Below are 13582 nucleotides of genomic sequence, written 5' to 3'. Positions count from 1 at the left end.
GTGCATGTCATTTGTATTCACGACAAAAGTGTTGTTTAAGCGACACAAGCTTATTAACATTTTTAAAGTTATTAAACCTAAAAAAATATAAACAAGACTTTTGTCATGAATGCAAATGACATGCACATATAAGTGATGTCTTTTTGAACATTTTGATATCTTATTTGCATTTTTCTAAGCTAATATTTGTTATGAAGTTTTTAAATCAAACAAAGGGTAAAAGCATAAGAGGAGCAAACATGCTTGGGCATAACTGAAGGTTTTCCGAAACTAGGGACAAATCAAACAGATAGGATTGGGCATAAAATAATTATATATGTAAAAAAATAGTCGGAAGTTTACAATTGAAGATCGTGGAGTAGGTAACCCGAGAAAAGGGACGAAGTGTGAGATTAACTAACGAACGATGACAATTGACAAAGCAATTTTGGCACACTTTTGCTTGAGCAGTATACTTGACCTTTCCCTCAAATCTGTGCGGGTCAAAAAGACGCTCGCTCGACACGTAAAGCGGGCCCGGTCCGGATAAATCCATAAACTATGCGCGCCCACCCCATTCCACTCCATTTTCCTCCTCCGCTTCGCCTGGAACATTTGCCTCTTCCTCCCTTCCTCCGTACCCCCCTCCCCCTCCCCCTCTCTCTCCCAACGCCCGTCCATCTCTCCGGCGAAACCGATGGCCGCGAGCTCAGGCAGACGGCGGCCGATGACGCGCCGGCTAAGCCTGTCGTACTTCTGACCTGCGCCGGCGGGATCCAGTCGCCGGGTCTCGCGGCGCTCGTCGACGCCCTCGTCAAGGGCGGCCGATGCGACGTCCACGTGTGCGCCCCTGAATCGTATGTCCCCCAATCCGAACGCCCAACCTCCTGATTCCACGTTACATTTTTCTCTTGAGATTCATCGTTTTGGCTGGATTTTTTTCGTGAACTACTGTAACTCCCTAATCCATCATTAATCATCATCCCTGTGGTTCTTAGAGCAATTTAATCACAACATTTTCTTAATTTGAAGGGACAAACCTGTCTGTGGTCACTCCATTACCATCCGGCAGACTGTGTCTGCGACATCCGTCCATTTTACAGGGGCGAAGGCTTTTGAGATATCAGGTGAGGGTTCTTCCTCCATTTGTGCGCCATTTGTATCATACCATTCCTCATCCATTGGGTACTGTGAGTTTCCTCTATGCTAATTGCGACGACTCTTAATGTAGGGACGCCGGTGGATTGTATCTCATTGGCATTATCTGGGAGGCTATTTTCTTGGTCGGCACCTGCTTTGGTATTGTGCTTGTTAACTATGCTTAGGGGAAAAGGTGGATTTATTATGCTTTGTCGTTGAGAGGATGATTCCATTTGGTTTGCAGGTGATCAGCGGTATCAATACTGGGCCAAACTGCGGCTATGAGATGTATGCTCTTGTTTCACAAGTGGCCCATTTATAGTCTGTTTCAGTTTAGTTATGTAATTGATTACAAATCTGTGTAGGTTCCACTCTTCTGCCATTGCTGCTGCAAGAGAGGCCTTAATGTGTGGGGTACCTTCAATTGCAATCTCATTGAATTGGTGGGTATGCGATTAGTCACATTAAAACTGTGTCCCAAATCTATTATATCATTCCTGGTATGGTTTATTCACTCGGTAACACAAGCTAATAACAAGTGGTGCATATATGCAACTAGGAAGAAGGATGAAACCAAAGACGATGACTTCAAGGATGCAGCTGGGCTGTGTTTGCCACTGATACATGCTGCCTTGGCAGATATTGAGAAGGGAACTTTCCTCAAAGGGTGCCTGCTGAATGTTGGGGTTCCAAGCTCGCCAGCTGCAAATAAGGTTATTTTGTGAATAAAACTTTGTACTCAAACTCCATTTAGAGCCAAAAATAGCATCATAGCTGTAGAAGTACATGAATCCTTCTACTTGTTGTCCACTTTGTCTTTTAGTGAGAAGCATACTGGACCATGCTATTGCTATTGTTTGTGACCCAGAGCAGTACATATAAGTATATAACTTATTATATCCTCAACTTCAGAGCATCATATACCAATTACGTTTATTAGAGGCTAGTCTAAAGTGTAAATCAACAAGTTTCTGCAATTTATAATGTAGAATGTATGTTGTCAGTGAACTACGTTTTCGAAGTGTCTGTCCATTTGAAGCACGTGATGCACACCTCACTGACAATCCAATGATAGAAAAAATGTATTACACAGAAGTTGCCCTGTTTTGACACCTGAACCTTATCTTTTTAGATAAAAACCCGTGTCGTGTCTCCAGTGGTTAACTCTCTTCTGCTGATGACTTATCTATCATAGTACTGCGATGTGTATCTATTTGTCTCTTGATCTGGTATTTTGCTTTGGACCTCACCAGGAGTAGCATGGTCATAACTCATAAGTTAGCTTTACTTTGGCTCCATCCTATAATATTAATGATTTTTTTTTGACAAAAGGGACACCTGATTTCTATTTAAGAATTAATGACAATGCTGCAATTAGATGTACAACAAATCAACCTTACTAAATTGGAGGAACAATGGTATTTGTTTATATGTTGATAATGGGGAAGTCAGGTCATTTTGGAATCTTCTGTTTAAATTTGTATTATTTTTCACAACTGTGACAGGCAAAAATCTTCAGCACATTGGTAGTTTTGGTTCCTTTTTAACACATAATTAACTCTCTCTCTCTCTCTCTCTCTCTCTCTCTCTCTCTCTCTCTCTCCTGCTCCTGATGCCAGGGTTTCAAGTTGACCAAGCAAAGCATATACAGTCCTGCTCAAAGCTGGCAAGCTGTGTCGACAAGTAGGCCTCAACCTGCTGCTCACTTCATGGGCATGCATCAAAGCCTTGGTATTCAGCTTGCACAGCTTGGGAAGGATGCTTCTGCAGCAGTATGAAGCAAATCTTTTACTACAAAGAAGTTTATCATGTCATCATTAGTGCAATATAAAATTGGTTTATCCTTTTATCTTCAGGGAGCTGCACGCAGAGGTAGTACTCAGCGGAAGACAGTTGAGGTCGAGTCTGTTGCAGCTGCAGGGAAGCAACAAGCTCGAGAAGTAGTGAAGAAATCTTTCCGTGCCGAGGTAAATGTATTTTCGAGAGCTCTTGTATAGCACAATCAAAACACATAGCTCCACTCCTTTGGCCAGGCACAAAACAAAAATGAACTTTTAAGCAACCAAACTAGGTACTTATGGTCATATGGAGATTGTAAATAGCCTAAGGTCATTCTAGTGTTTATTTTTGTAGAAGTGAAAGTGTACTCCTGACTTCTGAGGGCCTCTTTGATTCACAGGATTTGTAAAACGCAAGGATAGGAGAAATATAGGAATAATGTTATAACATAGTGAATTATATGGTTGTTTGGCTGTGCACAGGAAAAAGATAAAATTTCGTAAGGATGAGGTTAGAGTGGATGGATATTTTTCTATGAAATCTAGTACAAATGAACCTAAGGAATAAGGGAAAATTTCCTAAGGATGAGAATCCTCCAAAATTCATCTAGAATACCCTTGAATCAAGCATGTTAGTAAGCACATTTAAACACAGTCAAAGCTTTCTGCGCATCCTTTTCTTACCTGGCTTCATAAAAAAATGCAGTTCATTGAGAAGCTGCACAAAGATTTGGATGACGATATCGATGTGAGAGCTTTGGAAAATGGATTTGTGAGCTCTCTCTCTCTCTCTCTCTCTCTCTCTGTGTGTGTGTGTGTGTGTGTGTGTGCTGTGTTCTCCAGGTGCCTAATCGTTTCCCCCTTCTACAACCTACAGATATCTGTCACTCCTCTGAATGTGCACGGCCATGTCGAGCCTGAACTCGAAGCTCCAGCGTCAGACTGGCTGTCAGCAGCTGTGGCTGTATCCGAAGAAAAGGAAGCTCCAGCGACCTAACAAACACGCAGAAATGTACACTGTAGGTGCTTTAGTCCTTGCCTTGGTGTCCATCTCCTCTCCCCTTGCTTTATTGGCTTGATTCTTGTCTGTCTTTTGCATTCCATGCTTCTTCAGTGCAGTCTTTATTTTTGTTGGTCTTCTCCAACAGTTGCCGATTTTCTTCGTCATGTAAAATGATTTGATGCTGGAGCCCTACAGTTTCGAAGTGATCATGTAGGCGACTGCATCTACTAGACGAATACTGCCACTCCCCACTATTCTTTCAGTGTGGTTTGTTCCAGAAAGGTGTTGTGTCATCGGATGGGTGTGATTGGTTTTTGATTTGTACCTTCTGGACCATGTCGTACGAAAATATTTTGACCTCATGTAACCTGAAATGCAGTTTCAACAATTAAGTTTGTTGGTCTCTCTTGACATGCTGTGAGCGGTGCCAGAATTAACTTGCTTTTTTACGATAGTTCTTCAGTTCATTCTCGTGCTAGTGTTAGGGCATCTCCACCGTGGATGCTTAAATGGGCGCCCTTAAATGTCCCTTGACACGTTAAGGCTATCTCAGTTTAAACATTTCAAACTTGCAAATTTGATGAAATTTATAATAGTTTGATATATTGGATTTAAATTTAACGGAATTCAACTAGTTTGATGTATATTACATCCAAACTATTCAAAATTAATCTAAACTAAACTAAAAACTTAATTAAACCAACCTGAACACCGTGGTTTTGCAGTGGCGACGGTGGCACCTGGGCCAACCCATCTAAGAGGGACGCACAGAGCCCGGCCATGAGCTGCTCTTGCTCATCCTCAGTGGTCTGAAGCCGTCGGAGCCTCCTTGTCCGACCACTCGGCCGCCTCTTCCCAGTCGTCGTCGGAGGCGGGCTCCTCTTGACGACTGAGGGGGCGACCAAGTCTTGTGATAATCTAGTACATCTATTCACTAAGTCATTTCCTACGGTCACACTGGGAGATCAGTCCAAGCAATTGGAATAAGAAGACTTAGAGACAGTTCGGTAGTCCATGAAATCCTCGGACCTGCAGAGCACCTCTTTCCCCGCTCCACAAATTTTAATTGCAGCTCGCTCCGCTCCGCACTGCCAACTCCATGGAGTTAATAGTATTCGGGTCGACCCCGCCTGCTCTAGGAACAGAGTTGTGGAGCGGAGGGACTCCGAACAGGCTTTTAGAAAAGTGCAGAATGCAGGGGGGAGAAACTTCATGGCCAAAAGACAAGGTTGTACACTTCTTCCCTTGTTCGAATTTTACTGAAGTTTCTCAACGCAAGATTTTTTACGATGCAATTCATGCAACAAAGGCATAGTATGCAAGTATCCTTTCTCCATTTTCCCGTAATAGGGTTTTGCAGGTTTTACCAGAGCTGGAACATACTACGAGTAGCGGTCCAAGAATGAGTGTTAGGATTTGAACCCCTACAGTCTATTCTCCACTTTCCAAGAAAAGGAGAGCTAAACTCCTACTCAGCTACACTTATCAAGCCACCTATATATATTAAGGGGCAGAGATACAAAATTGAACACATACATATCTTCTCCTAAGAACTGAATAAGAGGACTGAATAATAAAGAGAAGAGTCATATCCTACATCTTATATTTATTTCGCCACTACCTTTCACGTGTGTTCTACCATGGTCTCGACAAGCTCAACCACCCACACGCACTCTCCCCAGAGGAAAGGGGAAATTTCCTTTGAAGTGCAATCCTCCGCTGCACTTCTTCTGCAGCCCGCACAAGGACTTGCAGTTGAAGAACCAGCAAACGGAGTTCTCTTGTTCTATTGTGAAGCTCCCCGGGTGCAGTTCGTTAGGGAAAAGGCTACAGAAAGCCCGCACAACTATTATGTATGCCAGGCCTACATTGCCATCCACCACTGGGTCGCTCCTCATCCGGTACACCGTTTATGGCATCGTTTCCATTTCTGAAATATTCACAGTAAATATGAAGTCCGGCCCGCTCGCAGAAAATAAGCCAATGGTACTTCCTCGTTGCGCAGGTCATCAAAATGAGCCCGCACGTTGACTACTCTGAATCCATCCTAAATCGTTGTAGACCACAGTGTTCACTTGAGCTACCTGTTGATAAACCTCGCTCCCTGTTCCGTTCAGTTCTGCCGACCTTCAGAGGACCTGAACTTGAATACCGCCGAAAAGAACCAGAGGCATCCAGCGTATCGTAACGCGCCGATGCAGTGAACTGCTCGGTAGACAGCACTGGGCCTGCATCCATATCCAGACTTGCCCTACTTATAATCTCCGCGTCTTGGATGTGCAAATCTTGGCTAAAACTTCTTGACTCGTTGAACTCACTGCCTTCTTTGCATACCAACTTTAAGGCCTGAACAACTTCCCCCATAAACGGCCGCTGGTCCACCTCTGGCTGAACACACATGGAAGCAATTGCTGCTACTTTTGCGATGCTGTCTAACGGGATGCTACTTCCAAGTGATGCATCGATGAGTGTTTCCAAACCATCTCTGTTTGTCAGAAAAGGACAGGCCCACGTCACCAAGTTTTCTTGCCCTGGAGGCCTTGACATATCTACAGGTTTCCTGCCCGTAAGAAGCTCGAGGAGGACGACACCGTAGCTGTAGACATCGCTCTTCACTAGAAGATGCCCGGTCATCGCATATTCGGGAGCAACATACCTATCAAGAACCCGCCATAAGTTTAAGATACGTCGAGGATATTATGAAAGAGTTGAGAGATCCAACTTACCCAAAAGTTCCCATAACCCGAGTTGAGATATGCTCGTTCCCCTCGCCTATAGCAGTTCTTGCTAGTCCAAAGTCTGAAACCTTGGGGGTGAAGTCATGTTCCAGCAAAATGTTACTTGACTTGAAGTCACGGTGTATAACACGAGGACTTGAATCTTCATGCAAATAAGCAAGACCTCGTGCCGCCCCAAGTGCAATTTTAAGCCTGGCATCCCAATCAAGCAGAGCAGTGTCCTTATCTGATCCTGTGTGGAATCATAAAATAATCTGTTTATAAGTTTGCACATCCATGTTATACAGGTTACCTAATTGACAGACTTATCATGGGCCTAAGCCCTAAGAGGGATGACCAGCTTGTAACCCGTCAGAAGTACCAAGAGTTTGAAAAGATGGGTTTTGCGACATAACAGTGTTCATATGTGCGGGTATTTCATGTCTTAGCATATCAGTGTTCATATGTGCACTCTATTATAACAGCTGTATAATACTACAAAAAATACTTCTAAATTTTATTGTCACTAAAGTGCTTCGCTAATCTAATACGTCTCCGTCTAACAAAGAAATAGGCTAAGTGAAGCGGTAAAACTGAAATTCTCATGAAAACAGTAAAGGAATTCTGATAAACTGAAGGTCTAGTGACAGAAGGAACAAAGTCTTACCATGAAGGTGAGATTCCAGACTTCCATTCGGAACAAGCTCATATACCAAACATCGCATATGCTCCTCCGAGCATATACCTATCAATTTAACCAAGTTCCTGTGATGCAATCGGCTAAGCATCTCAACCTCAGCCAAGAATTCCCGGGTTCCTTGCTGGTCATCTCTCTTAAGAACTTTGACAGCAACCCGTTCTCCATCCTCAAGAATACCTTCATAAACACGGCCAAAACCACCCTCACCGATTATCCTGGACTCATCAAATCTCTGTGTAGCTCTGTCCATTTCAACCAAACTAAATATTTTTGCTGATCCTTTATATGCCACTATACTTGAGCTGAATGACGGTGATGCCGAGATAGGTCTGCTTTCTAGCCTACTCCCGGCTACTGCAGAATCTGCATTTCCAATGCAAGCATTGACGAAAAAGAAAAGAACAGTAAGCAAAACAGCGTTTAACGTTAATTTTGTAGCTTTAGCCCCTTCAGATTTTGCTCAAAGCTGTTCTAAGTGCTTTGACCAGTAAAGCATGAAATAAAATCTTTCATAAACAGTTGCTTTCCAGTGATAGGTAACATAAAACAAGAATTCCCAACTTCTGAAAGCTAAAAACATTATATTTGTATTAAGTGGAATAACAGAAACAGGAATCCTTAGGAAAAATGGCTTTGCTACCTGCAGGCTTTTCTGGCGTAAGTGATGCTTCGGTTAAATGATGGTGGTTTCTAAGCTTGAAATAAATCACCAATGCAGCTCCAGCACATAAAATTAAAGCAAAGACACTTGACAGGACAATAATCACAATTATGCCTCTGCTTTTTGTTTCTCTGTGGTTTCCTATATCAGCAGCAAGTGGGTGTAACCTTTGATCATTTCCATTGCTAAGACTGTTGTTCAGATTTCCAGGAGCTGATGGTGGTGACGAAGGAAGACCTGAATGAGTAAATGAAACAAAGTATTACCATGACCATTTTTCCAGAGAGAAACAGAGTGATAGATGACTAGAGACCTGAATAATAAACAAAGCAACTGCAGAATCAAGTCAAATCAAAGATTAAAAAACCGACATGATAGGTAGGAAGATGTTAACATAAGGAAAACAGTATTAAGATGAATAACACAAAAGTAGTTATAAAGAACTCTCACCTGGGTATTGAACATATAACACATCATAGTTTCCAAAATCCGTAGGATTTATGATGACCTGTTTGTGCCAAAACCTTTCAAATACTGTAAGTGTTGTTGTATTGTCAAATCTTGCTCCCAGTGGCACAAGATCAATGAGGACAATTGTCTTCTCAGGGTCTTCAGTTGCAGCATTTGCTCCCATAACATGAACTTGACTTTGGTTCATGAACACTCCAGATGCAATTTCTTGTGCAAGTTCTGAGACCAATGCAAAGAACATGTACAGTGCTATACCTAATCGAAGCTCAACTTTTATTGGCAACACACAGAGGCATGTTGTTCCTGGAGGACTATTGGTCATAGGATCTTTACAATTTAACGCCGTGCAGTCTAGCAAAAAAAAAGGATGAGTGAACCACAGCTGAGCGATTAGTACTTAAAATGTAGCAGCCCGGTTAAATTGAATATACAGAATATTTGAATTGATAAATTTCAGACGGCAATAAAGTATATGTATCATACATGAATTTGGAGGTGGAGGCGACAAGGAATGACTTGGTGCTGGTACCAAAGCCCTGGGCTTTCTAACTGCAGAATTGTCAGGTGGTGGAGCAGGTTCTGGATGTACAATTGTACATAAATATAAGTCAATTATAATTAGGTTACCATTCATCAACCAGAAAACAACACATTCACTTTGGAGGCCTAGAAGTTACTACATTAATCAGATGAAAAAGAGAAAGATCCACGTCGTCGGTTATAGTGGGTCCAGCATTACATATCAATCAGATATGCGTAGTTATTTATAGTTGTATCACAAATACAGTTAGTATATATTTTATATGAAGTTTGTAACTAGTCTTTTTTTCTTTTCTTGTAAATATTTGCAACTCTTTTCCCCTATTATATGAATGGCAGAACACCTGCTTGGTTGCTAAAAGAAGTCATATAGAAAGAAAAAAAAGGATCTTGACACGCAATTGCATGGGAAAATTCCGGCTAGTTCATATTAAAGCCATGTAAACCTAGATTGCTTCTGGCCCTATTGGATTCAGCATGAATAGAGAAAGAAGACACTTTCAACGTATTTAATGCAGGATCGAAATTGAGGACCTCGTGATAAATACTTGCATATAGCCAAATGCCCGTAGTAGAGCTAGGATATACTCCGCATGCTTGGATGAGTCTCAACCAATATTGTGGACAAAATATTTACTTTAAATCATACTCCCTCCGATCCAAAATAAGTGTCGCAGTTTTGAACTAAGGTTAGTTCAACCTTAGTTCAAAACTGCGACACTTATTATGGGTCGGAGGGAGTAATATTTAGTCTGCAAATATGGCCATTTCACAATTCTGGCATTACTGATGAAACGTATGTGTACTTATCAATGCATTAGCATAATCAGTTCTCAAGGATGTCAGTCAGCATGCACGGTTGAACCCAACCTAACTCAATATATTAGTGCCCTCGGAAAGGTGTGGTTGTAGGGTGCAGACAAACCCCGGGCACGCCAGACCGCGGCCCGGGGCGACAATCTCGTGTAGGCTTCCTATAGCATTCTATATCACTCGGTAGCATCCTGTAGCTACATTGTTTGAACCTGTGTTCATTCCATTTTGAAGAGCTAGAAGGGATGAGATAATGTAAAGAATAAGAGCAAATTGCAATACATACGTATATTAGCCCATTTGGCCTTTACTCTGTTGTCTATATATGAGATTAAGTTGGACAATTGTGAATTACCACTTCTTTTCCTACAATTATCACAACTAACCTGGAGAATATGAAGGTGAATGATATTGATGAGGGTGATGCGGAGCATACACTGGATTTCCATCTTTTCCACTGGATGGAGACAAGACTAGTGGTGCTGGAGCAGGACTATGATCTAAACCTGAATGTCCATGGCTTGTTGCAGAAGCATTACCAGTTCTATGTGGAGCAGGGCTTATGACAGGAAAGGAACCTGCACCAAACATCACTTACTGAGATGAATGTACTTATTTCTAATTATCTTTTCGCTAGTGGGATTGTGGATACCTTTGTGGTGTTTATGATTTGCAGGTGGTACATGGCTGGAAGGTTCCTTTGGTGGTGCAGCAACTGGAATGCCATGTCTTCTCCTATGGATGCCGGGAGAAATTTGGGGAGAATGGACAGGTCCTGCACAATATAAATTCATAAATTTCACTATCGGCAATAAGTTCATTATGGTTGTGGCCTAGTAGGTATGGTTGGTGCCTTGATGGGATACCTTCTACAGATGTCCTATTGACAGGCAAGGAACGGTGATGCCTTCCCTTTGACGGTGCCACAGTTGGAGCCCCATGGATCCCATGTGTATTATTTACAGCTATGGAATGGTGATGTCTGCCTTTTAAAGGTGATGCAACTGGAACGCCATTGGCCTTCCCATGGTTGGCAGGATGGATTGTTGTTGTTGGAGAAGCAGCTGGTCCTGCACAGTGATGTATAAGAACAAAAAATGTGATCTCCGCTCCTTAGCGCACCTAGTCCCGTCAACGGCACAAGTGATTAATGATGGACAAACAGCAGATATTGCCCATCATATATTTGGAGTGCATAAATGAAGAGGATAAATCTACAGAATGACATGATTGAGTTCAGTACCATTTGAATGGGGACGTTGCCTCTCTTGTGGGGGAGTTTGAATGGCCCGGTGTATCGAAGGTGGAGCGGCAGGAGTTAAATGATTAGTCTCCCTTGTGCCTATTCCGAAGCAAATAGCTCCTTTAGAAATGCTATGAAAAAAATCTGCACTGAATCAGGTAGACTGAACCTTTTGGCGGTGAGCTGCTGTGACTTGGCAAGTTATTTGGAGGTCTAGCAAATGATATGCCATCCTTGTCCTGACTGGATGCAGGAGCGATGGGCGTCGGTGGTACTACTGACACATACATAAAAGGTTATATAAACCAAAATCTGGGTGAGAAAAAACTGAAAACTTTGAAACGTATGGACCAGCTATATGACTAGACATCAATAAAAACTATACCTTCCTGTGGTGGCTTTTTTTTGCTGGGTGGTTCTCCTGGAGGTGAAGCAACTGGTACTCTAAGTGTGTCCTGGCCTGTTGGAGGAGTATGGAATGACGAAGGAGCTGCTTGCCATACGAATCACAGGTCGCAACAGATTCTGGGTTAGGTAAATATGAGAAGTTGACACCATTTTATTAAGCTAATAAAGTAACAACACAGTGTATATTAACTAAAACAAATAACATGATATAACATCAGATCCAACAATCTTACAATGGCCATATCTATGGGGTAAAGGAGCTGGCTGTGTTGATTGACTGCCAGTGGAAGGTGAAGATGGAGGCTGTTGAGATGCTGGTCAAGGTAAAATTATATGAAAATTGAGAAACAAATAATTGACCAAATGGTAATGACATTGAGGACGTAAAGCAGATCCAGATAGTTCTTACACCAGGGTGGCTGTGTTAAAAAATGTGCGGCAGCTGGAGTGTTCACAGCAATTTTAGGATGAGACGCATGTGGTTCAACTGGAAGAGATGGCGAAGCTGCAGGCATTTGTTCTTGAAGATGATGATTGCCTGTTTGAGTAGCTGGAGAAACCATTTGTGAAGGAGGGGAAGGTTGGCCTTTGAATAAAGCAATGAAGTTTTCGTTATTCGAAACTGGATTTCACAGTTACACAGATACAGGTAGAGTTCAGCATCATACTGAACAGCAATTCACCTGGACTCTGTATAGATGAAGATATTTCTGGTGACTGATAAAAATGATCCGGTGAAAGACTAGGTTGCATTCTAGGCAGCAGTGCCTGTTTGGACGCTGACACAGCTTCATCTGAGGAAGCCAAAGAGTGTAAACCATTTCCATTAAAAAATCATGTGTTTAAAAAAAAATCTTGACATGGCATTGAAGGAAAACATATAATAAGTCGGAGTTACAAAAGGTACCTTCATGTTTTATTGTTGGGCTCGGTGCGTAATGATCATACTGTTTGTTAACATCTGTACTAGTACTAGTTGGTGCTGATAATTTTACAGTTAGCCCTAGAACATAATTGTTAATTGAATTTAAACTACAATCATACAGCAGATATATAACAACAAAATTTTGAAATCATTGGCCCATAGGCATGTTTAGTTACACACCTAAGCTTTGCAATGTTGGAACTTGTAGTTGTGACGGGTGAAGTATATTATCCAGGTTGATTTGTGGATGGCCACTTGTTATGGATAGAAGAACTTTACGACCAAAGGCAGGTGCATGAGATTGCTGATGACCTTCAGAAACAAAGTAAATATGACATTCAATTATTTACTGCCATAGAATAGAAAGCCATAACTGCAGTCGTCATTACAGAACAAAAAGGAACGTGGTTACGTTTGGAAGTAAGACGAAATCTTAATTAGTGAAAACAAGGTTCTAAAAGAAAATATAATTAGTCAAATAATTGAGCACGCATATAATCATTATATTTATTTGGTCAGGATTACATACATATATCTGGCCAGTGCGTTGCTGATACAGAATCACAATAAAGTGCTAATAAAATATAATTCGAAAAGTAATTAGGCACGCTGGTGACCTTTCATCCATCATATATCTGGTAGTGCTCGACACTAATCTAGGTACTGATTAGAAGTTAAAAGTGGACGATCCCACTTTATAATATGTAAACAAATCTTGTGTCTCTCGTATAGTACTCTGCTTAAGATTTGGGGCAACTGAAGATCACAAACAACGCTCTCTAAACATCAATCTGCCATCCAATTCCAGCAATCAAAGTGCCCGACAACGGTGGCTGGAGTTGCCACGCGGAATCTACACAGCCAGTTTGATTGGCCATAATAAACTAACGCCGAGGCTCGGGGTTTGGCAGCTAAACCCACGAAAATTCTCACGAGCAAGGCGGCATTCAGACACGCATGATGCTGGTCGGACTAAAACGACAGCAGGAAACCGCGAAACCACCCGAGAGAAGCACGCCGGTAACTCCACTCCACATACCTCCACCTCCAAGGATGACGACAGCGGAGACCAGCGAGGCGAGGGCGAGGGCGGCGCAGACGCCCCACCCGTTCCCTCCTTGGCGCCGCCCCATCTCCCGGAGCCTCGGCGGCAGAACCCGGACCCCCGCCCACGTCCACTGACCACAGCACACGCACTCTGCAC

At 42.3% G+C, this 13582-nt stretch overlaps 2 protein-coding genes across 10 annotated transcripts; one reads left to right on the top strand and one right to left on the bottom strand.

Annotated features, from left to right (window-relative positions):
• The first annotated feature begins 538 nt into the window (after positions 1-538).
• On the top strand, positions 539-4311 carry LOC125530665 (5'-nucleotidase SurE-like). The gene is made up of 10 exons (XM_048695062.1): positions 539-836; positions 1012-1106; positions 1211-1278; positions 1364-1407; positions 1485-1562; positions 1679-1832; positions 2739-2891; positions 2976-3086; positions 3604-3669; positions 3775-4311. Exons 1-10 carry the CDS (start codon positions 541-543, stop codon positions 3892-3894), a joined length of 1185 nt encoding a protein of 394 aa, XP_048551019.1. The 5' UTR covers positions 539-540; the 3' UTR covers positions 3895-4311.
• A 904-nt stretch (positions 4312-5215) lies between these two features.
• LOC125530664 (receptor-like serine/threonine-protein kinase ALE2) lies at positions 5216-13536 on the bottom strand. 9 transcript variants are annotated; one of them, XM_048695052.1, is made up of 18 exons: positions 13418-13536; positions 12559-12690; positions 12361-12456; positions 12137-12247; positions 11863-12039; positions 11687-11767; positions 11431-11535; positions 11215-11322; positions 11046-11144; positions 10669-10872; positions 10455-10577; positions 10189-10380; positions 8933-9028; positions 8429-8800; positions 7958-8215; positions 7285-7680; positions 6627-6870; positions 5216-6556 (listed from the first exon to the last, which is right to left on the bottom strand). In XM_048695052.1, exons 1-18 carry the CDS (start codon positions 13509-13511, stop codon positions 5932-5934), a joined length of 3513 nt encoding a protein of 1170 aa, XP_048551009.1. In that variant the 5' UTR covers positions 13512-13536; the 3' UTR covers positions 5216-5931. The 9 variants fall into 9 exon arrangements, with proteins under 9 accessions (XP_048551009.1, XP_048551010.1, XP_048551012.1 ...); XM_048695053.1 differs by having other exon boundaries at positions 11215-11319; XM_048695055.1 differs by having other exon boundaries at positions 11863-12003.
• Positions 13537-13582: the final 46 nt, after the last annotated feature.

The sequence above is a fragment of the Triticum urartu genome, unplaced genomic scaffold (genome assembly GCF_003073215.2).
Source record: "Triticum urartu cultivar G1812 unplaced genomic scaffold, Tu2.1 TuUngrouped_contig_6473, whole genome shotgun sequence".
NCBI lineage: Eukaryota > Viridiplantae > Streptophyta > Magnoliopsida > Poales > Poaceae > Triticum > Triticum urartu.
This window is presented reverse-complemented; position numbering and strand designations above follow the sequence as displayed.